This window comes from Echiichthys vipera (genome assembly GCF_963691815.1).
Source record: "Echiichthys vipera genome assembly, chromosome: 23".
NCBI classification, from domain to species: Eukaryota; Metazoa; Chordata; class Actinopteri; order Perciformes; family Trachinidae; genus Echiichthys; species Echiichthys vipera.
The window spans coordinates 3,576,268-3,598,345 of NC_139848.1; the positions used below are offsets into that span (position 1 = coordinate 3,576,268).

The 22,078-nt window shown below is 43.7% G+C and overlaps 2 protein-coding genes across 3 annotated transcripts; both read right to left on the minus strand.

Annotated features, from left to right (window-relative positions):
- Window positions 1-346: 346 nt before the first annotated feature.
- LOC310964726 (uncharacterized protein) lies at window positions 347-11,116 on the minus strand (the record flags this gene model as incomplete). The annotated part of the gene is made up of 17 exons (XM_083937982.1): window positions 347-883; window positions 960-1,174; window positions 2,139-2,292; window positions 2,649-2,792; window positions 3,128-3,276; window positions 3,378-3,533; window positions 3,775-3,888; window positions 4,003-4,199; window positions 5,683-5,690; window positions 6,052-6,570; window positions 6,651-6,865; window positions 6,990-7,143; window positions 7,239-7,382; window positions 8,465-8,613; window positions 8,722-8,877; window positions 10,744-10,857; window positions 10,942-11,116. 17 exons carry the CDS (start codon window positions 11,114-11,116, stop codon window positions 347-349), a joined length of 3,300 nt encoding a protein of 1,099 aa, XP_083794108.1.
- On the minus strand, window positions 10,965-21,590 carry LOC310964938 (oxysterol-binding protein-related protein 11-like). 2 transcript variants are annotated; one of them, XM_083938269.1, is made up of 14 exons: window positions 21,382-21,590; window positions 20,993-21,061; window positions 20,659-20,834; window positions 20,234-20,313; window positions 19,671-19,859; window positions 18,655-18,853; window positions 17,601-17,746; window positions 17,211-17,351; window positions 15,443-15,902; window positions 15,018-15,204; window positions 14,739-14,921; window positions 14,498-14,651; window positions 13,392-13,494; window positions 10,965-11,026 (listed from the first exon to the last, which is right to left on the minus strand). In XM_083938269.1, the coding sequence occupies exons 1-13, from the start codon at window positions 21,495-21,497 to the stop codon at window positions 13,438-13,440; spliced, it is 2,157 nt and encodes a 718-aa protein (XP_083794395.1). In that variant the 5' UTR covers window positions 21,498-21,590; the 3' UTR covers window positions 10,965-11,026; window positions 13,392-13,437. The 2 variants fall into 2 exon arrangements, with proteins under 2 accessions (XP_083794395.1, XP_083794394.1); XM_083938268.1 differs by lacking the exon at window positions 10,965-11,026 and having other exon boundaries at window positions 11,549-13,494.
- Between the last annotated feature and the right edge of the window lie 488 nt (window positions 21,591-22,078).

Below are 22,078 nucleotides of genomic sequence, written 5' to 3' on the forward strand. Positions count from 1 at the left end.
GCAATGAAAACACTTGATGCAGGTGTTGTGCACCTTTTGATGTCTGAAGAACTGCAATTAGCTGCAATTTGACATTTTCCACAGCTTAAGGAACACAACATTTATTCAAAGAATCAATAAAACAATTAGATTGCTATGTTTTTTCTATAATCAGACACATTGGCATCATTAATGTGTATTAAAATTGGTATGCATATATAATGAACTTCATTGATAATCACATGTGGAAGAAGAAGAAATTAAAAATACTAAAATCATTTCTTACAAGTTCTTCTGTTTCCTTGGCTTTGTCATTAGAACATCATTGTAAAAAAGAAGATAAGACATAAAGTCAATAGAAACTGAATTAGCAGCCTGTGTCAAGCATCGGTTCACTTTCGTTTGTAGCGTCAGCCTTTTCCCTCTCTGCCTTTCTGACGCCCCCTACCGGTGCTGGCGCCCCCTGTGATTTCACCTTGAACGTGTCCCAGCTCTCAGGAAGGATCCCCTTGTTAAACAGGAGCGAGGCCACGCAGGAAAACACCAGAATGGAGAGCAGGGAAGACAACATGCATATGGTCTTGAAAGGCCAGCGCTGGACGTAAACACCATCCTCTAAAGTGCAACCGGGGAAATGTAGAATGACGGGAAGATTGAACACCGGCTCTCCACACAAGACTCTCATCACAAAAGCAACGGCGTAGCCTGCGACCGCCCCGTAGCCGTTGGAAACCCTGATAAAGAGGACGCAGATCAGCTGGGGGAGCATTATGGTGTAAGTCAAGTCCGAGCTCAGGATCCAGAACGCCAAGATGCTGCTGTCCAGGTAGGTGAGAGATGTTCCCACGACCCCGATAACCACTATGCAGACGCGGATCAACCACTGCAGCTCTCTCTCTGATGCCTGTAGAGAGCAAACAGTTATTTCAGTGGAAATGTCAAAATGTTCATATTTTCCTCGCCACCAAATTTCTTTGTACCTGGCGTCTAATGATGTTGTAGATATTGGTGGTGAAGATGGAGGTGGCTGCCAACATGCACGAGTCGGTCGACGACATCGCAGCACCGGCGATAGCTCCCATGCCGATGACGAAAATGGCAGTTGGGGTGAGATTCAGAAGGATGATGGGCAGCACCATAGCCGCCTCTCCTCGCTCATACGGAGAAGGCAACCCGTATGAGGTCAAGTTCCAATCTGAAACATCAGAGGAAGCTGCTGAATGAGCCACGTTTACAAGTTTACAAACAGGGGAACTGAAGATGTTCTAGGCTCTCGTCAAAGCCACCAGACTCCATTGAGAAGAACTGTAATTTTACATCACAGCACGCCGGGGCTGCTGGTCTACTGCTGCCTCGATCAGTTTGTTTCTGTCATTATGTCATAGTGACGTTGGTGCTTTAAAAGGTTAGGAACTAACACAACTGACTAACAAGTGAAGTGATTTAGGCTTCATTTCTTATGGAGAAGGTGTGAATGGTTGTCTGTCTCTGTTCGTCTCTATGTGTCCTGTGATAGACTGGTGTCCTGTCCAGGGTGGACCCCGCCTCACGCCCGATGTCAGCTGGGATCGGCTCCAGCCCCCCGTGAATGATGGGGATGTGTGCAGCGACCACCATCTGCTGTGGCTAACACACTGACTATGCTGACTATGTATCAGTACCTCATACACCGCCACCTTAAAAAAACAGAGCCATCCCTTTCATGTATCATTATTAAGAAGAAGAAGAAGAAGAAGGGGAAATTAAATTTTTCACTCTGTTATTATACATGTTACACACACACAGGCCCGAAATACACACACATGCACAGACAGGACCTATATACATGCAATTAATGGAGAGATGTCAGAGCGAGGGGGCAGCCAATGACCGGCGCCCCGAGCAGTTGGGGGTTCGGTGCCTTGCTCAACAGCACCTCAGCAGTGCCCAGGAGATGAACTGGCACCTCTCCAGCCCCCAGTCAACTCTCCATTCATGGTCCCCACAGGGACTCGAGCCGAGTCACCTATGGACTGAACAACTGCCGCCCCAATTATTACCATGTATGCTTAGTTTACCTTTAATCTGCCATGATATTTTCATTTCTCTTGCTTCTCTTATGACAGATATTGGTCAGTAGCTGCTGAACATTAGGTGACGTTTGTCAGAAACAGACGCACCTGTTGAGGCTGCCACAGCACCGATCAGCACGGGTGGGACTCCAAGGACCAGGACGAGACCCGCTGCGATGAAACAGATCCTTCTGGCTGTAGACGTGGAGCTGGAGGAGAGGGTCCTTTGGTGGAAATCTTGAAATGCCAAATTTCCAACACTCTGGGAAAACATAACCATATTTTGGTGTTACATTTAAAAGAATACTTCACCAATGTATAAGTTTAAAAAAAACAAAACCTGGCGCCACATTACCCACAATGCAATTCATCCAAAGTGCCATCAGTTGAGGCAGCATCAGTGCTTTACACAGCTCTCTTTGGAGCCACAAAAGACTTTAAACTACTTTTTTCATTCAACTTCTGAAACAGTAAATAAAATACCTATTTATATGGCTTGTGAAAAACTCAGAGACTTGGCCACACATTCTTCAAATTATGTCTATTTCTTCTCCTGTATTGAAAAATGAATATGCAAACGATCCCTCTTTTCAAACTTGTTATTCTACCTCATCTTACCATTGCTAAGAAATGATCAATCCATCTCCACACTTCATCAGACTCCAGGTGGCCGAGCCAGGCGGCCCCGTGTGTGTGGTTGAATGCTGTTTGAGAGATGTCAGTATACACGTCACTAGCCAGAACGAAGGGGGCACACAGCCACTGTGAAAAGAGCAAACCGCAGTGAAACCTTTACAAGAAAATGCAGAAATCAACACATTGTGACATTGTTGTGTTTCGATCATTGAGGCAGCAGTAGACGAGACGAGCAACTGGCAAAATGACTGGTTTTGTCAGTGGAGTCGTGGCTTGGCTAGAGCAGAACAGCTTCTTTTCCCTGTGATAAAGGGTTTTAAGGTGCTTAAAAGACATTTAGCTGCTGCTCCCCACCCACAGCAGTACATTTCTTAGCTTCTGTGTCCACTGACCGTCATCTACTGTAGGTAACACACTGACTACGGATAAGAATCTCATACAACCATGCTTAACCAACTCACCAAGCTGCAAAACACCAGTGTTAGCTGGACGACATCGGTGAAAATGACTGAATAGAGACCTCCAAGAACAGTGTAGGTGACGGTAACTGCAGCCGAGATCCAGATGCAGAGACTCAGGGGCAGATCAGAAAAGGCCCTAACAGTGACCCCTGTTGGACACCAAACACAGCCACCCATGAACTTAATACACAGTAGATGCCATAACTAACGTCTGTTTAACACCTCAGGAGAAAAATGTGCTTTGTATTACCCAGAGAAATCAGTGTGACAGGAACCCACATCACTTCACTTATGAATGGAACAATGGCAAGAGCCGCAGTCAGCGTTTTCCCATACTTCCTCTGAAATGGATCCATCATGGTGATGTAGTTTTCATCACGCATTGGCTTCGCAAAAAACAGTCCACCTTTAAAAAGCCAGAAAGCATAGTGGTGCATGCTTTACACTCAAGTATCAGGGTTCAGAGGCAAACATCAAGCTTTTTAGGGCTTTGCTTCTCACGCTTTATTTTGTTCCTTTCCTTTTTTTTTTTGCTTACTATGTTGCATAATATTTGGTGAACAACTGCGATTGGTAAAGTCAAGGTCAAGACATTCATTTGGACAGATTTCATACGATACTCATAGGATTTTTAAAGGGGATCTTACCAATAATGAAGGAAACTGACATTTGCAGAGGGAAAAGAGCCCAGATTAGTCCCTTTGTGGGGTCATAAACCGTCTCTGCAAGTCCAATGATGAAGGCCCCTCCGACCCACGTGGCTGCAGCAGGGAACACATATGCACACATTAATGCACTGCTTGGTGTCAGATAAATGTCATGAGTGTTGTATATAATGATATGTTACGTTACGTATCTGCTTAATCCAAACTCACCTGTCATGGTGAAGACACCCACTACCAAGTTGACCCTCCTGTTCGCCAAAAAAGAGACTTCCACCTGTCCACGCAGTGTATTTTTCTCCATCTTCTTAGATTTAACGGACGCCCAAATGCCGATTCCCAACACAAATATGTAGAACACGACCATCATTATCAGACCTGGTATATGCACGGCCATTGTGGAGGGTTTTCTAGTTAGGGACAAACACATGCAAGTTATCAGGACACGCCGAGCTCAAAACAATCAATAACACAGAGCAATGCCGTGTCATATGAAAGATCCATAATCTAGCAGGAAGCTGCAGTCAACTTTAAATCCAGAAAAGATTTTAAATCCTTCTTCTCATCAGCAAAGCTCTCATTGGTCAGGCTCCCTGTCTTAAAAAGCTTATATATCCGTATTACCTGACGAGAACGCTGCACTCTGACAATACAGGGCGACTTGTGGTTCCTCGAGTCGCCGTGAGCAGAATGGGAGGCAGAGCCTTCAGCTACCAAACTCCTCTCTGATGGAACCAACTCCCAGTTGTTGTTGCGGAGGCAGACCCCGTCCCCGTATTCAAGAGTGGACATTCAACTCTCCCTTTGATAAAGCGACTTGCCCTTGATATGTCCTGCCCTTTATCATGCTTCCATCCAAACACAGATGCTTTGATATGAATCATTTCCAAACACAGAGATAAAGAACGAACTACCATTCAGCACATCCGAGGCATTGACCAAGAATAGTTAAAGTTAGATGGTTGGATATTTACTGACCTTGGTAGCACTGGGTTCAGGTAGTAAGCATCAGATTAATATGATGAGTATTGTATATAATCAAATTTCTAGACCAATGAACCATTCAAAGCTTGGGAAATGTTCAAGTATGTATCTGCTTTACCCAAACTCACCCGTTGTGAACACGCCCACTGCCAAGTTGACCACCCAGCGCGTGTCTCTCCATCTTATTAGATGTCACGACTCCCAACACGAACAAGCAGCACCACCATCATCATCAGATCTGGTACATGAATAAACAGAGCGATTCAGTGTGCTGTGTAACAGGGAGCTGCAGTCAGTGTCAGTGTTTCGCTCTTGCACTAAACTGGATACATTCAAGTCCAGATATAAAGAAGAAGGGATGTACAAATTGAAAAAGGAAGAAGAGGATGAAGAAGCTAACTTGTAAAACAAAAAACTACAAATGCTAATGATCTGGACTGAATATACACACAAACTAGAGGCAAGAGTCCAGAGCAAGTCTTTGCACTTCTTACAAAAGACTAAAGTGTCCTTGACATATCTCTTCTAAGGAGTTACCTTGTCGTCATTCAAACCGGGGCACACTTTCTGCCCTTTGTGCAACTAAGTTGCGACTTCTGAACGTCCTTCTCTGAGAACCAACGCTGTCCTTTGATCCAAATACTGATGCTGGACTTTAACCGTTTCCAGCACAGAGGACAAGCACCCCTGAGGTTTCACAGGTTTCACAACACACACGTCTCAAGAACGACATGAAAACATTAGCTCATTTTAAAATGTTTAATTTCTTTGACCAAGTTTAACAATAAAAACATTTTAATTCTGAACTCATTCACCAGGAGACGTATCATCGGAGCACAAACTCAAACACACACCCCAAAAAATAAGAATGACAAATCTAAAGGTGTGACGAATAAAGAGACAACTGACATGAACGACTGAAACACAGCAGAATCATAGGAACAAACAACCCAAGCACCAAACATTATGTGTTAAACAGATCATCAGAAATATTACCTATGCAAGTATGAATTAATAGATATCATTAGAATGACCGTTTACAATTTCCATCCATGTGACCTAAAGATGTAAGCACCAACGCCAACACCAGCAGGAGGAACCCGACAATAGTATCAAACCACATAGTATATTCACATCCACATAGTGTATTGTAATACAGTGCTTTAACCACATAGCATATTATCTATCTCTCTATCTATCTATCTATCTATCTATCTATCTATCTATCTATCTATCTATCTATCTACCAAACAGCATGAAAAAAACTTAACATTTTGCCTCCAGCATTGGCTCAGAGGCCAATTTATCATCAGTCTCATCATGTTCGCCCTCTGTGGCGCCATCTGCTGGTCTTTTCTGTGATTTCACCTTGAACACATCCCACCTCTCTGGGAGGATCTCCTTGTTGAACAGGAGTAGAGCCACATATGAAAACAAGGGAATGGAGACCTGAGCACACAGCATGCAAAAGGTCTTGACAGGAAAGCACTGAATATAAACTCCATCCTCTAAAACGCAACATGGGAATTGCAGGACAATGGGGAGGCCTATCACAGGCTCTCCACACAGCAGTCTCATCACCACGGAAACGATGTAGCCCATGATCGACCCGTAGCCGTTGGAAACCTCAATGAAGAGAACGCAGATCAGTTGGGGAAATAAAATGGTGTAAGTCAGGTCTGAGCCCAGGATCCAGAACCCCATGATGCTGTTGTCCACGTAGGTGAGGGAAGTTCCCACAAGCCCAACAACCACTATGGAGAGGCGAATCACCCACTGCAACTCTCTATCTGATGCCTAGAAAGCAGAGACCATAATACTAGAGTAGCTCACGTAGTATATGATAATGTACGACACCTGAGTTCATTGTACTGTACCTGGCTCCTGATGGTCTGGTAGATGTTGGTGGTGAAGATGGTGGTTGCAGACAGGAGGACAGAGTCAGCGGATGACATCACTGCAGCAGCAATAGCGCCGATACCAAAAGCGGAAATGTAGGTTGGGGTCAAATTCTGAAGGGCGATCGGCAGCACCATGGCCGCCTCTCCTCGCTCATACGGAGAAGGAGAGCCATACGAGGTGGCGTTCCAGTCTGAAGTGTAGGAGCCAAAAACAGATAACATTAGATGCTGATTTACCAACCTGGATTGTCGGAGACGGCACAACATGGTCACCACGACGATGTAGACACCCAACAGGTGAACAGTCAAGGTTACCTATTGAAGCTGCAACAGCTCCGATGATGATAGACGGGATTCCAACGATGATGACTAATCCTGCCGCTATGAAACAGATGATTCTGGCTGTGGCTGTGGAGTTTGAGGAGAGTGTCCTCTGATGAAAGTCCTGAACGGCCAAATTGCCCAGAGACTAGAAAAAGAAACACGTGAGACAAACCAAGCCACATTCATCTGCATATGGGTATCTAAATGACCATTTAAGTAGCATTTAAGTTTTCATCTTACCATCACTAGAAAAGTATCAATCCATCGCCCCACGCTTTCAGACTTTAGATGGCCTAGCCAGGAGGCCTGATGCGTGTGGTTGAACACTGTTTGAGTGATGTCAGTATAACTGTCACTTGTGAGAACAAAGGGGACGCACAGCCACTGTGAAAAGAGGAAATCACTCGATCTAAATAAAGAACACATCCGAAACACACTTATCATTTATCAAACAAACGTACGGCAGAAAAACGTGCGTACGACCATTTCCTGGCAAACTTCGGCATTTATCAATTTGGACGTGGGCGGGAGCTACGATCAAATCTCACGTCAGGTCTGAGATCGTGTCGCACATTTGAGCCTGTGTATTTACAGTGCAGCACAGAAAAACCTGTCTGAAAATAATGAACAAACCTCAGCTGTCAATAAGCATAAGCAGTCACATATTGAGAACAGATCAAAACAGATTCTTTAAACGACAAAAAAAAATAAAAATTGTGGTTGGAGCGATTGATTGTACTCATGTGCGTCTGAAGGCACCATCCATGAATGATTACGCATTCATCAATCGCAAGAAGATGTATGAATGAAAAGGAAAGCGCACTGCAGAGCCGAAGTCATCTCCTCAGTTGGCGGCTACCCTCGATAAATTGCATTAAATCAAACAAAGTATCAGATGATTAACATCTTGGTATGGTTCTTCTAGGTGACAAAGGTCTAACGGAATACCTAATAACCCCGCTGGCAAACCCCGCTACAGAGCAGGAGCGCAGGTTCAGCAGTGCGCACACACGCACACGGGTCACAGTGGAGCGCTGCTTCGGGTTGACTGCGTACGTTATTCTTTACCATACAGCGTTTTTATGATGGGCCCCTTTTATTCCACTCATAAGACAAAAAGCACATCTTTATTTTGCTCCATGTCGGATGTCAGGATGCCGATCTGTGTGTCGGAAAAGTTTATTTTCTAATCAGCGTTCCTTCTCTCCGTGTTTGACCTCAGTGGGCGAGGACTCGAACCAGGAATATTTAGGGGCGTAACATGTTAAAGACGATCAAATTCAGCCGCAGCATTTATTTTTTTTATTTTTTTATCAAGGCCCGCTCATTCGTACGCTGAGATTGGTCAGATACGAATGTTTCATAAATCAAACGTGGGTCCTTTCCTACGACCAATTCTGCGCTCACCTCTGCGCCCGTTTTCACGCAAGATTGATAAATGAGGGCCCTTTAAGTGCATAACTCACCAAGCTAAGCAACACCAGTGATATCTGGATGACATCAGTGTAAGCAACTGAGTAGAGACCTCCAAGAACGGTGTACACGATTGCCACTACAGCAGAGATCCAAACGCACACGCTGAAGGGAATATTCAAAACCACCCTCATAGCGGCTCCTGTAGCGTGCAAACAGCACAAAGAATGGAGAAAAAGTCAGAGTGAGAAAACAGGCGAGGGGCTCAGAAAGTAAATCTGTTCATTTGAGTGGTCTTGCATGTGTTTACCCAAGGCAATGAATAACGTGGGGATCCAGACGAGTTCAGTCACGACTGGAACAATGGCCAAAAACGCAGTCAGTGCTTTTCCATACTTTCTCTGAAATGGATCCATCATACTGATGTATTTGTTGTCCCTCATTGGCTTCGCAAAGAACAGTCCACCTTTAAAAAAAAAAGAGCGAAAACTCAACACTTTCAATATGCAATATGATACTGTAAGGCATTTTTGAAGTTGACTCAAGGTCCAGGCATGCTGTTCTGCTTGTTTTTGACTTTCGAGTTGTAAAGTAATGGTAGTAGCTGCTTGATGAATGCATTGTCTTCACAGCAGTCAGGATAGAAGAAGCCTAGAGAAAGAGGGGCTTCAATAAGAGTAGAGGAGAAATGACACTGCGTGTTAGTGCGCATGCATGCTGCCTGTTACTGCTCCGGTCTTTGAGCTGATCGTGCTAATGCAGGCTGGCATAGCGGCCAGACCTGCTCAGATTCGACCCGAACTCTGGAGAAACACACCGGGGACGCAGAAGTGGGGAGCAACGTCGGGGCTATAGAGGAGGGTCGAGACGGGGTTAAGCTGTGTCGCCCCTCTGTTGTTATGACGGCGCTAACTAACGTGAAGCCATCCGGAGTACAGTGAGTGCAGTCTGGTATGTTTCACGGAGACATGGCTGCACAGGGACATTACGGACCAGAACGTCTCCGTGGATGGCTTCCACACAATTCCGGCTGACCGGGAAAGGATCGAGAGTGGTAAGCCGAAAGGAGGGGGTCTGTGGCTGAAGAGTGGGTCGTCCTCCATTCGATCAGCGGTTCAATCCCCACCTCCCCAGGTCCACATGTCAAAGTGTCCTTGGGCAAGACACCGAATCTTGTGAATGTGACAAACACTGTGAAGTCAGTGAGTCAGGAGACTAGAAAGGCGCTTTATAAGTACAAGTCCATTTATCATTTACTTGCCATTCTAGTAAACAGCAGATGGTGTAATCCTGGTCATATCACTAATAAAGAACAGCTCTGTAGCCCGGATGTTGAACTGCTGGCTGTGAGACATGGATGATACAGGTAGAGAGGGTAGAAGCTCAGAGCATCAGGAAAAGTATTATCTATAGCAGCATCATTAAACATAAAAAATCAGCTTAGGCCCCGTACATGCAGGTTCTAAGAGAAATTGAATGCCAATAACAACAACATAGCTCAGGGCTCGTAAGCCCTAGCTGTAAGCTTTATCAAGGAGGACAGTTTTAAGTTTACTCTTATATAAGGGGACAGTGTCTGCCTCCACAATAACACTTGGGAGTTGGTTCCAGATGGGAGGAGCTTGGTAGCTGAAGGCTCTGCCTCCACTTCTACTTTTGGAGCGTCCAGGAACGACGAGTAGCCCTGCATTCTCAGAGCGCAGCGATCTAGTCGGGTGATGCGGTACTATGAGCTCTTTAAGAGACGACGGAGCCTGACCAATAAGAGCTTTGTAGGTGAGGAGAAGGATTTTAAATTCTAGTCTAGATTTTACAGGCAGCCAGTGCAGAGAAGAGCTGAAGAGTGAAGGACTATGAGGCTTCTGAAAATACCTAATTGTGGCCAACAAATGCATAAATCATACATTCCTTCACGTCTTAGAACTTACAGTTGTCTTCCAGTGTGCTGTTGCTTGCAGCTGTTATTGATTTAATGCTATTTTTGGTCACTCACAAAACCGTTTGAGAAAAAAATATTCTGATGATCCATTTTCTAAGTGTGATTTAAATTATCAGCTGTGTTTTTATTTTTTTCCCCATGAAATATAGGACTCAAAGCATTAGCACATGCGTTAAATACATTTGTAGATAAAAGAAAGACACAGAAGTGACAAAGTGAGGTGGGATTGTGCAAAGTTCACTAACTGCTCCCATACAAATATGTATTTAAAAGGAGCTCATGGCTCTATAAGGTCCCTGACAGTTGACACAGACTATATTGCTGAAAAAAAAACATCTCAAACTCCAAAGCATTACTTAATAGTTACATTATTTTGACGGAAGAAAGACTTACCGAGGATGAAGGAAATGGACATTTGCAGAGGAACAAGAGCCCAGATCAGACCCCTGGTGGGGTCATAAACTGACTCTGCAATCCCAATGATAAAGGCACCTCCAACCCACGTAGCTGCAGCAGAAAAGACAAATCATATTGCATAAAAATAAACATATAATTTTAATAGACTTATTGTGTATTAAAATTAAAACTCACCTGTCATTGTGAAGACTCCCACTGCCAAGCTGACACTCCGATTGGCCAAAAAAGAGACCTCCACCTGTGAGGTTTTCTTCATCTTCTTAGATCTCACAGAAGCCCAGATGCCAATCCCCAAGACAAGCAAGTAGAAGGCCACCATCATTATCAGACCGGCCACGTAGAGAGCCATCGTTGAGTAAACTGTGACTGACTCTCTACTCATCCCCAGCTTAGTCCTGCGCCCCTGTGCTCACAAATGCCATTGGTAAAACTGGTTTTTCAAAAAGTCTGGTCATGGCTCTGGGGGAACCTTATTTACGACTTTGAAAGCCTGACAGTGACATTCCATGCTGTTCATTTACACCAACAACAACCTATTTATTTATTATTAAAAATGGGAGGGAACATATTCATGAACATGTGAATATGTATGGGATTATAGTGGGCTGTGTAATCTGTATTATTTAATCAGTGGTGAGATGCAGCATCTCTGAGCTTTTAATAACTAATGTAATATTATTTACACCCGTAAAAGAGTTTGAACTTTGGTAAAGAAAAAGACTTATAATGCGGAATACAACTGATAAGCAATTTATTTGATTCTTTTCCACACATCGTCCATTTTTCTACATCCGGTTTCCTTCAATGTCAGTGCATTTCATGGGACAGCGAGACAACCGGTAGAGTCCAAAAAAAAACCCCAAAACACACATAAGAAAAAGTCAAAACCTACAATAAAAGTGCTTAATCTTCTCTCAACATGAAGCACTGGTTATTACAAGAAAAATGAACACCCCCACTCAAAAAAAGAAACAGGTCCAGTAACTAACTGATGAAAATGCTGCTCAGCTGGAAGACACACACAGAAATAGTTTGCTTAAGGCACCGAGACGTGGAGGGAGTAGCTTATCAATGGCAGGGTGGACTCCTCTTTCTGTAGAGAGTAAGAACTGTACTTGATAGTGGGATGCTTTGAGGATGTGATGCTAAAAGGGAGGAGGGGGGGGGGACAAAGTAAGGTTCACAACATGTACATCACAGTATATTAGATGGGACTTCCCAAGAGGAAAGAAAACACAACAAAAACACTGAAATGTTAACGTTTCTATACAAAAAGTGGCTCTAAAAATGAGAGCAATTAAAGCGCAAAGATGGGGATCAAGACGCATTCATAGAATTTTTATTTGCGTTACAAAACAAATTTGGTTTAAAAGCTTCACGACAGACGTTTCTAAATGCAAGTTACGCAGACACGAGTAGTGTGCGTGCTGCAGTCACTGAGAGACTTGGCCGTCGTGCTTGTAGAATTTTTTTTTCCATTCTCTGCAAAACCACAGGACTAAAAAGAAGAGAGAGGAGAAGCAATAGGACTCGATCAGTATTTAAAATTTGGTGAATTGTCAGCTAGTCTACAACATGCCGTTGTGTTTAAGTCAGAATTAATGACTATTGAGAGACAAACTGCATGATTTCAGATCAATAAGTATACCTGAATGCACACAATCCATCTGCTATGGACCAAATTAGAACAACACTAGCACTACCGGTTAAAGGGTCATTCCACTAATTTCACACATACCTAACCCTGTGAAAACATCCAGTTAACCTTGGTTGCTCTGGAGGAGCTTTGTCGACTCTGAATGGTCAAAATCAAAAACAACACTGTTTCTGAAAATGCAAAAGGCCAAAACAAGAAAAAGCTTTTTAAAAAAATACCCGTGTATTTTGGGTCGAATTTAGAAAAAGGTTATGTCACATTCTTTCATGCACCAATCAGGATTACGCAACATTTGACTCACTGATTACAGTTGGTTTGTTTGATTAGCCAATCAAATGCGATGAAACTCAAAAGCCTGTACTTAAAAAGGTTTGTTTTTTAACTTTGATTGTTGATTTAGTCATGATTATGTTAAATATTATGAGTTGAAGTCAATTTGGTTACGGTTAAGATCATAAACGGCAACTTTACACTCCAGCTAAATCCAAATTACACCATTTTCACAGCGTTACATTTATCAGGCATTATTCCAATTATTAACGTTGCTTCTCTTATTTTAGTTAGAAACTCCCCTAAAGTAACTTGACCGTAGTGTGACGGCACGGTTTGGAAAAAGAAGAAGAAAAGAACCGTATCCAGGTGAATCGGCAGACTCCCGAACGTTCATCAGACTATCTTAAGGCTGTGTAAATAGAGTACCATTATCTGTACAAGAATATGTTTTCATTGACATTGGATCATAAAAAAACAACTGATCAGCAGTACAAACGCTTGTACTCGGAGGCTCCGTGAACACCTTCAGTCGTGCCGTCTCTCAGTCCTTCTCCCCCGCGTTGCATTCACCTGAACGTCAGTGCAGGTTCTCTCACGACTACGTGCGCGCTCTGACACACGACCACACACACACACACACAAAAACACACTCTCACAAACAACCACACACACACGCTCAGGCACACACGCTCACATTACTGTATGTAGAATATGTACACCCAGGATACGGCCTGAAGAAACTAGGATTTGAATGCAGAGCTTTTCCAAAGCGGTTTGTGATAGACCCATCCTTCACCCTGGGGGGAGAAGAAGAGACGAGTGTCAAAAGATCATTCATGACTCAGGTCTTCACATGTTATTTTCTGCAGTGACATAGCATCATTGTTTAATCCCATAAGGGTTCAGAGTTGGAATTTGAGGTTAAAACAGGTCGAAGAGAAGGAACACTTTGCACAATCCTGACTTTAACCCAGAGTTTGTGTGCGAGTGATATGATGAGCAGATTGAATATTATCTGATTGACGGATAACATTGGGTTTAGGAGAGACAGATCGATATATCAAGTGGCCTTCATATCGGTGTATATGTGTTAAGATATGAAATATCTATAATATTGTTTTTAACCAAACATAGAAGGCAGGAAACGGTGCTTGGGGTGATTTGCGGTAGTAGCTCAGTCCGTAGGTGACTGTGCTGGGAACCGGAGGGTTGCTGATTCGAGTCCCTGTGTGGACCATGAATGGAGCGTGGACTGGAGGCTGGAGAGGTGCCAGTTCATCTCCTGAGCACTGCAGCGGTGCTGTTGAGCAAGGTACCGAACCCCCAACTGCTCGGGGCGCCGGTCACTGGCAGCCCCCTTGCTCTGACATCTCTCCTTAATTGCATGTATATACTGTAGGTCCTGTCTGTGCATGTGTGTGTATTTCGGGCCTGTGTGTGTAACATGAATAACAACAGAGTGAAAATTGAATTTCCCCATTCGCGGGACTAATAAAGGAATTCTTCTTCTTCTTCTGAACATGATGTTTATCTAGCTATTTATTCTGTTTTTTATTGATTCTTTATTTTCTCAGTGTTCAGTTATTTCATTGGTTGACAATGTATATGTTAAATATTCTCTAATAAAGTATTTGTTTAATAAAGCAGCCTCCTGATTACCTTTTCTCTATCCATTTTCATTTCAGCTCAAAAACATTAAATTGCAGTCTTAAATGTATAAATGGTGTCTGCTGTGTCATCAAACCTTCAAGACAGTAAAATAAATCACACCAAAGTTGTTTTCCCGTGTGGTCAACTTGCCTCTCTGTCAAAGTATCTGGTCCTCCAAGCGGTTTCAGTCTCAACCCGGTGCCTCTCCTCCGTCCTCTGCCTCTCCTCCAGAATCCTCTTGTGCTCCGTGGCTTTTTCGATGTCCTTCTGCCGTAAGGACTCCGTCACGTGCTGCCACAGGCGCCTGAAATGGGGTGAAATGAGTAAGACGGCGCAAATGTACGCAACTTCTGAGTGAGCACGAGCCCGAGGGCTGGACTTCTCTTCTGACCTGGATTCAGTTGGTCCCTGCTTCTCAACGGGCCGAACGCTCTTCTTCGTTACAGGCAGCTTGGTGACGTCGACCACCCTCGTCTCTCCGCTGGTGTAGCTGAACTCCAGAACACCGTTCCACTCGCCCTGCACACGACACACTACCACGTTGGTGGCGTTGTGCTTCACCTCTCCTGTTACCCTACATTTAGGCAGGACAATGAGAAGAACAGGCAGGATTCAGAACAGAGCAACAAACATAACATTAATATCAACCTGTACCCAGGGAGGAACTCACTTGTGTAATTTTCCACCGTAAAATGGTTTAGTCTGGAAAGTTATGACCGCCGAGTAGCCCGACTTTGCGCAGTTGATATTGATTTTACCGCCCAGCTCCACCCAGGGAACAGTGAGGATGGAGCGTGCATATGCACAAGGTAGCGTGAACGTGTACTCTTCATCGTGCTCTAGCAGATACAGACAACCTGAAACAGAAACAAGTGTAACTTAAACAGTTTTCATTGCAACTCACGTATTTACCAGACTGTCTTGTTGGACATTTTGTCCTTATTAATAAGCTCATTAGTGTGGAGTCCCGTCAGGTAGCAGATACTTTATACTTGTTAGTGATTCGGGCTATTAAGGTCAGAAGGAAGAAACCTTGCCCCTTTGTTTCTGATGCATCACATAAATACACAACATACCAAAATAGTGCTTGTTTACCTTCTCCTATCATGGACACTCCAATCGACATTCCCATGAACTTGCTCTTGGTCCACACATGTGTGTTCACACACATACGCCTCTCCTGGCACTCAGCGTAGAAGCCAGACACAGGAGGGTGGTGGGACACCTGCTCCGCCACAAAGCGCACTTGGTAAGGGTCCTGGGAGGCAGCCGGGTCTGGGCTTCCCTGCGAGGGCTCCTTGGGGGCCTCTGGTTTCCTGGGTACCTTCCAGGAGCAGTGGAAAGTCTCACCAATGATGGGGTTGTAGGGCTTCTTGGCAATGGCCCCCTTGCGGCCCTCATGGAAGGAAGTGAGGTAGTACTCCACAAACCGAACCATGCGGTCCTCCGGGCTGCTGCCGTCGGTGATGGTCACAAAGAGGTCCGGGTGTGACATGAAGTCAGCGTACATCTCCAGCAGAGAGCGCTTCTCAAGGATGAAAGTGGGGAGCACCACCTGGAGGAAGAGCCCAAGCAAATATGGTATCAATGTTTTAGTTGGAATGACACAGGCTGCAGGAGGTTTCAATGCCTTTTTTTTTCTCCATTTGATGCGTTATCGCACTAATTACCATCAGTTAATCAAGCAAGTGACGATGTGACGTACGCCGGGCACACAGTGTCTACTAGATCTCCATCTGAGGTGAGCCAGTGGATCCACCAGATGACTGTGATAAATCAGAAACCCAAGAGGACGCTATCCAAACACTGGAACAAACTGACACGAGGAGATAGGATATCTAGGACTCGACTGATTTTAAGCGTGCGTGTTTCCAGGAAAGGAGTTGTATTTACAAAGCAAGAAGTGCTTAACTGGGCCTGTTGTCTTTTAAACTTTCACTTCAGCACATCTCAGAAGGATGTATTCTACTTTTTACGTCATTAAATTAACAGCTTTGGTTACTTTACAAATTAACATTTTTGCACACAGAACATTTGAAGAGCTTAGAAAATCTGATGTTTTGTCATTGATTAAACTACTCAACATGTGGCACAAGTACAGCTGAAGTCATTTACGCAGTCGACTGAATGAATTGGCAACTTTTAAGTCACTTTTTATGCAAACAGTAGAAAAAACATTTGATTTATTTATTTATTTTAATCATATTTAAACTATAATTAGTTGAGTTTTCTAGATTTTTCCGCATTGGGTATTTTTACTTTAATAGTTTACAATATGCACATTTTTCTGATTATACATCACAGTGCATAGACATACATGCATTTACTTAAGCACCATTTTCAAATTCATGAATTGTACATGTAACAGAGTATTTTAGTGTGGTGTTAGTACTTTAACTTAAGTAAAGGATCTGAATACTTTCTCCACCACTGCAAATCAGCATATTGAATAAAAAGACCTACCAACCTGATCTAAGATGGGTGCATTCATCAGGGTCACTATAAACTTGTTCCAGGCTCAAACACAATGCTTTTTCAAGATTTCATTGAAAAACTGACTTTGGTTGACTTTTAAGTGGACGTTGACAAAGAGATAAAACATGAAAAATTAAATGAGGGTAAAATTAATAATCCCAGTAACCCCTTTGTGGTCCATAGACTACACAATGTGTTACAAACTGGAATAAATTCTATGAACCCCATGGTCATGGTCAGCCCACAGTATGGATCCTTAACATCTGGAAAATGTGTTTCCCACCTTACACTAAGCCAAAGAAATCCAGAATCTTCTTCTAATAATGACACAAAAAACGTATGAAAAGGCAAAGTGTGGGAAGAGTTAGGTACATGGAACTCGACCTACCCGCGTGAGGTCCATGCCCAGCTTTAGCTGGGACAGCAGGTGTAGGATGACGCTGCGCTCCTCCTCCACAGCACCCAGGTCCTCTTCCTTGTCAGTGAAGGAGTCCTCCGCCTCATCCTCTGCATCGATTTCTTCCTGTTCCTGAGAGGGAAGGGAGGTGAATGTGATTTATTCAACAACCGGCTTACATGACTCTGCACAGGTGGAAAGTAAGGGTTTGTTTATGTTGTGGGAGACAAAAACTAATAATACGGTATGGTTTATGGCTGGATTAGTCAGCATTAAGGGAAATAAATTAAGTCAAATCAACCTCCTGATAACCAACAGGATTTCCAGAGTAGACCTTAGCTGCTACCTGGGTGAGAGTGGGTGTCGTCCCCTTTGGCTTACCCCAGAGAAGCTGCAGGACTCGGGGCTGCTGAGCTCCAGGCGGCTGCCCTCCAGCAGGCCCTCTCCTGTCGTGAAGCTGCCAAGGGAGCTGCTGCCGTTCTTCAGGATGTCGGGAAGCTTCGGCTCCAACCACTCGATGGTGGGTCCTGCCGTGGATGGGGAGTGCACAGCCGCAGGGTCAGAGGTACTCATGGTACTATACCCCCTCCCACCCAAATCCCCCTGACACTCACAGCCGCAGACACACAGGCGTAGCTCTACACTTGTTCTACCGTTCGCCACACAACACCCTGCGACTGCCTGGCTGCTGCCTGGACAGATGGCTTTTCCTTTGACGGCTGCCGTAGACCAAGAGAGTGTAACCAAACCCTGCCAACAAGCCAGGTATCAGGATACTTTGGCCCCGCTGACAGGAAACATCCCGTCCCTCTGATTGGCTACACCCTCCCGGTATGGCGTGGGCATCTTTTTTATGCATGTTTAGAGGTGGGCAGATCTCATTCAAATTCACCTTGTGCGTCGTCGCACAACTTAATCTGATTGGCTGCTGCAACAACTCTGGCCTAATGAAATATACATCAAGTAAGGAGATCTGCTGTGAAAAAGTGGGGCATTAGCCGGTCGCTTTCCCAATTTCAAATCTTCCTTAATAGAAAGTGTCGAGATATCAGCGAGTGAGAAACTTCACTTTGGGTTCTTTGGGAACAGGAATGCACGTTTTTTTCCAATATGAAGCTGATTTAGAGCTGAATTCTGTCCTCAAAGTGTTGCTGATTGATATTTTAACCATCTGAGATCTCATTACCTTTGAGGCAGGTGGTAAGAATAGGTACGGTTCCCCATCAATAATGCAAAATAATTCCACTGTCGGGCCAAACTGTTAGATTGGGTGCAGGCCTGCATGTACAAGACTATGATTTGTCATCAGGACTGCATGTAGCCTCACTTAACATACAATGCGCTTCACTTACAGCACAGAGGCAGCAGAGACAAAGACATATAATTGATCACCATATTCAGACCCATTATATACACACCAAACCCCCCCACTGACCTCCCAGAGAGCCTCTCTGCCTGGCCACTTGCTGCAGGTGCAGGATGTGCAGGCACTCATTGAGGCAGTTCATGGTGGCCATTGAAGTGGCCTTTAACATCAGCAGATCCTGGTCCAGAGGGGAGAATCCGGGGGCTGCAGGCAGGCCTTCGATGCTCTGGATCAGGTCTCTGTGCTGGCCCTGGGCCTGGGTCATCATCTGGAGAGAGGTCATCAGGATTGTTTGGTTAAAAAAAAACAAAAAACGTGCAGATACAGATGTTGAATTAGTTGAAATTAGTTGAGATATTTTACACTGCATGATGGATCTTCTACTTTTTAAAAATAAATAAATTGGAACTGAGAAGAGCCGCATCGAACACATAGGGCGACGTTACAAAACACATCATCTCGTGTCAGCTGTTGCATTAGAAATCCCTTGAACTAACTGCTCCTGAATTAGTTAGTTGATTAGTTAATGGGACACATACATGTTATAAGGGAGCTGAGACGAACAAAATGCACAATTGATGCAAACTGTGCTGAGCTGTGCTGTTGTGGTCTCTAGGCAACAGCGCCCTCTTGTGGAGTAACTGCATCACACACATGGGTTAAAGTGGACATAAAAAAACATACCCAAGGTAAATCTTAAAGATTTTACATTTGCATCGCAAGTCTTGTAGAAATATAATCTATCATTTAGAACTGTATTATTCAATTCCCTCTGTATGTTTGTGTGCATCTATGCTACAGGGGTGGGGACTTCTAGCGACCATGGCAGGATTTTGAAAATCTTTCTGGGGCTGTGGGACTAATAAAAGATTATCTCATCTCGTCAAACTTCCCAAATCTAACAGAAGTTTGATTGGATCAGATGCAGCTTCTGTCAATTTCTGCCAAACAGCAGAGTAAATACTTGTCAGGATGTCCTTAATTGAATTGCTTGCGTCCATTACATAAAAGTATTTTCATAGGGTTTGTGTCCAAACACACACACACACACAAGACAACACACTTGTGTCTGCAGCTTGCTGTACCTCTCTGGCGTCCATCAGGTGGTCTGTCAGCAGGGACCTCTTGCTGGAGTAGAGCGACGAGCCCTTGTTGATCTGGGACCAGCCAAATAAATTGGCCGGGGTTTGGCTGGGCCGGCGCATGGACATGGGTGAGCTGCCGCTGCCTTGAGATGCCATAGAGTAGCTCCGGGACTTGGGCGGGGGATTACTCTGTGCAGTGAAACATGTTCATTTTTGTCATTTTCAAAGAGAATTTACAACCTTTACACGTAGCTCCTGACTACTTCCAACCACTGCTACAAAGAGAGCCTCAGGGACTTCTGTGTTTTTTTGTCCTTGTCTATCGCAAGACCATTAAAATAGCATATGGGAAGCATCGTAGATCAATATTCAGATCAATACTAGTGATTACCGTGCATACACACAGGATACATTTTTAGATAAACATTAATATTTCACAGCTCTCCAGATTTTTGCACTGCTGCTGACTTTGTTGGAATTATGCCAAAGGAGCAATCAAGCAATTATGTTTAAAAAATCTTTGCATTATTTGCGTGCAGGCAATATTACGCATGCCATCTTACCTTCCCCATGGCCTCTGTGTGGTGTTGTGTGCAAATCTGCAGTCGGCTCACCCAGTGCTGTCTCTCTTTGGCGTCAGTGGCTGAGAGACACATAAAAGAAGAAAGCAGAACTATGTTACAGTTACTCCACGAGATGAGATTACTCAGCATTGATTCCTGTGCACTTCTACTCCACTGACAGCAGAAAATGGAAAACATCCAGATCAATATTTTATGAAGCTGATGGATGGTGATGACTAGGCCTAGAGGTAGAAATGGATAAGGTGATCAGCCCGGTTCCTGGTAGTGAAAGCTCACAGTAAAGTGCTGAACAACAAGCTAACGTGATGCGCTTTGGTCTTGAGCGAGCGCCAAAAGAAACCAAATGAACTGGTGACAGTGAAACATAAACGTCAAGAAGTCAGCGTGTGTATTCAGGTACCAACCCCTGAGCTTGTACTGCTCCCCGCTGATGGCGTTGACAGTGAAGGTATGCGAATCCTCGTCGCTGGGGGAGATGACGGCCCCTGCCAGGGGAAGCATGCCACGGGGCTTCTGGGGCCGCAACTGCTCATTGACAAAGTACTCCAGCAAGCCCGCCTCATTGTTTAGGACAAAGAACCTGAAAACAACACTGTCAGTCTCCTGTACGAACCACCACGGCATTACTTGGATTGGATTAGACTGGATTACAGTAACGAACTCGGTTCAAAGTGGGTGGTGAATACTGATTAGACATTGTTAAGTTGGCATAACATTAAACACAGGTATTAAACTCACCTGTATTGCCAGCCTGTCACAAGGTTGGTGTATTTCATCAAGTAGCCATCAATATTCTCCATGTGGTCACTGGCAATGGGAGGTTATCAGGCAAAAGAAGACAAAAGGACACTTTGTTGTTAACATACTTGAGGACACACCCATGAACACACAAAGGTGAAAGCACAAATCAATCATAGAGCAAATGCCTGGTGACAGATTTGCTCAAAGGGCACTGGTGCTGCCTGATTAAAAAGATAATTTCATCATAATGGTGAGAGCAAACCAGTCGGCAGTGTACACACATTGATTAAAAACATCATACAAACATAATGCTCATTGGCTAGGTAAACAAAACACGACTTAAATCAGCTTAAATGCATGAGCGTTAGCATCATTTAGCCACCCACCTATACTGCCAGCTCTTGGCACTGGCTCTCCCCGAGCTTGGGGTCCTATTCTGGGGTAAAACCTCCAGCTTGCCTTCGTTTTCCGGGGCCCGTACGGCCGCGGTTTCCCCTTGCATAGTCACTGGCGACGAGAAACCTCCCTTAGACGCGGGCTGAGGCTGGCTAACACAGTGCAGGAGTAGCCAGATAGCTTGTGGCTGCTGCTAGCTCTCCTGATATTTACTGCTGCTGGCAGGAAGCCGGTCACGTGACTCACGAGCGCAGGCACAAGCTTCCGGTGTATCGATGCGTAATATTAATAAAAAATAGAAAAAACATTAATAATAGACACTCGGAGTTTGGTTCTGATTCCGAAATAATAATAATAATAATTAAAAAAATATAATATATATATGTATTTGTTATACTATAATTATAATTTAAAAAATGTATATATTTATTATAATTATATTATTATAATAATATAATTATAATTAATATATATATATTTATATTATATTTGTTATAATTGTATTATTTTAATATATATATATATATATATATATATATATATATAATACATATATGTCTCTGATTCCGAAACAATAATTATAATAAAAAAATATAATATTTTAATTAAAATTATATTATTATAATAATATAATTATAATTAATATATATATATACATTTATATTATATTTGTTATAATTGTATTAT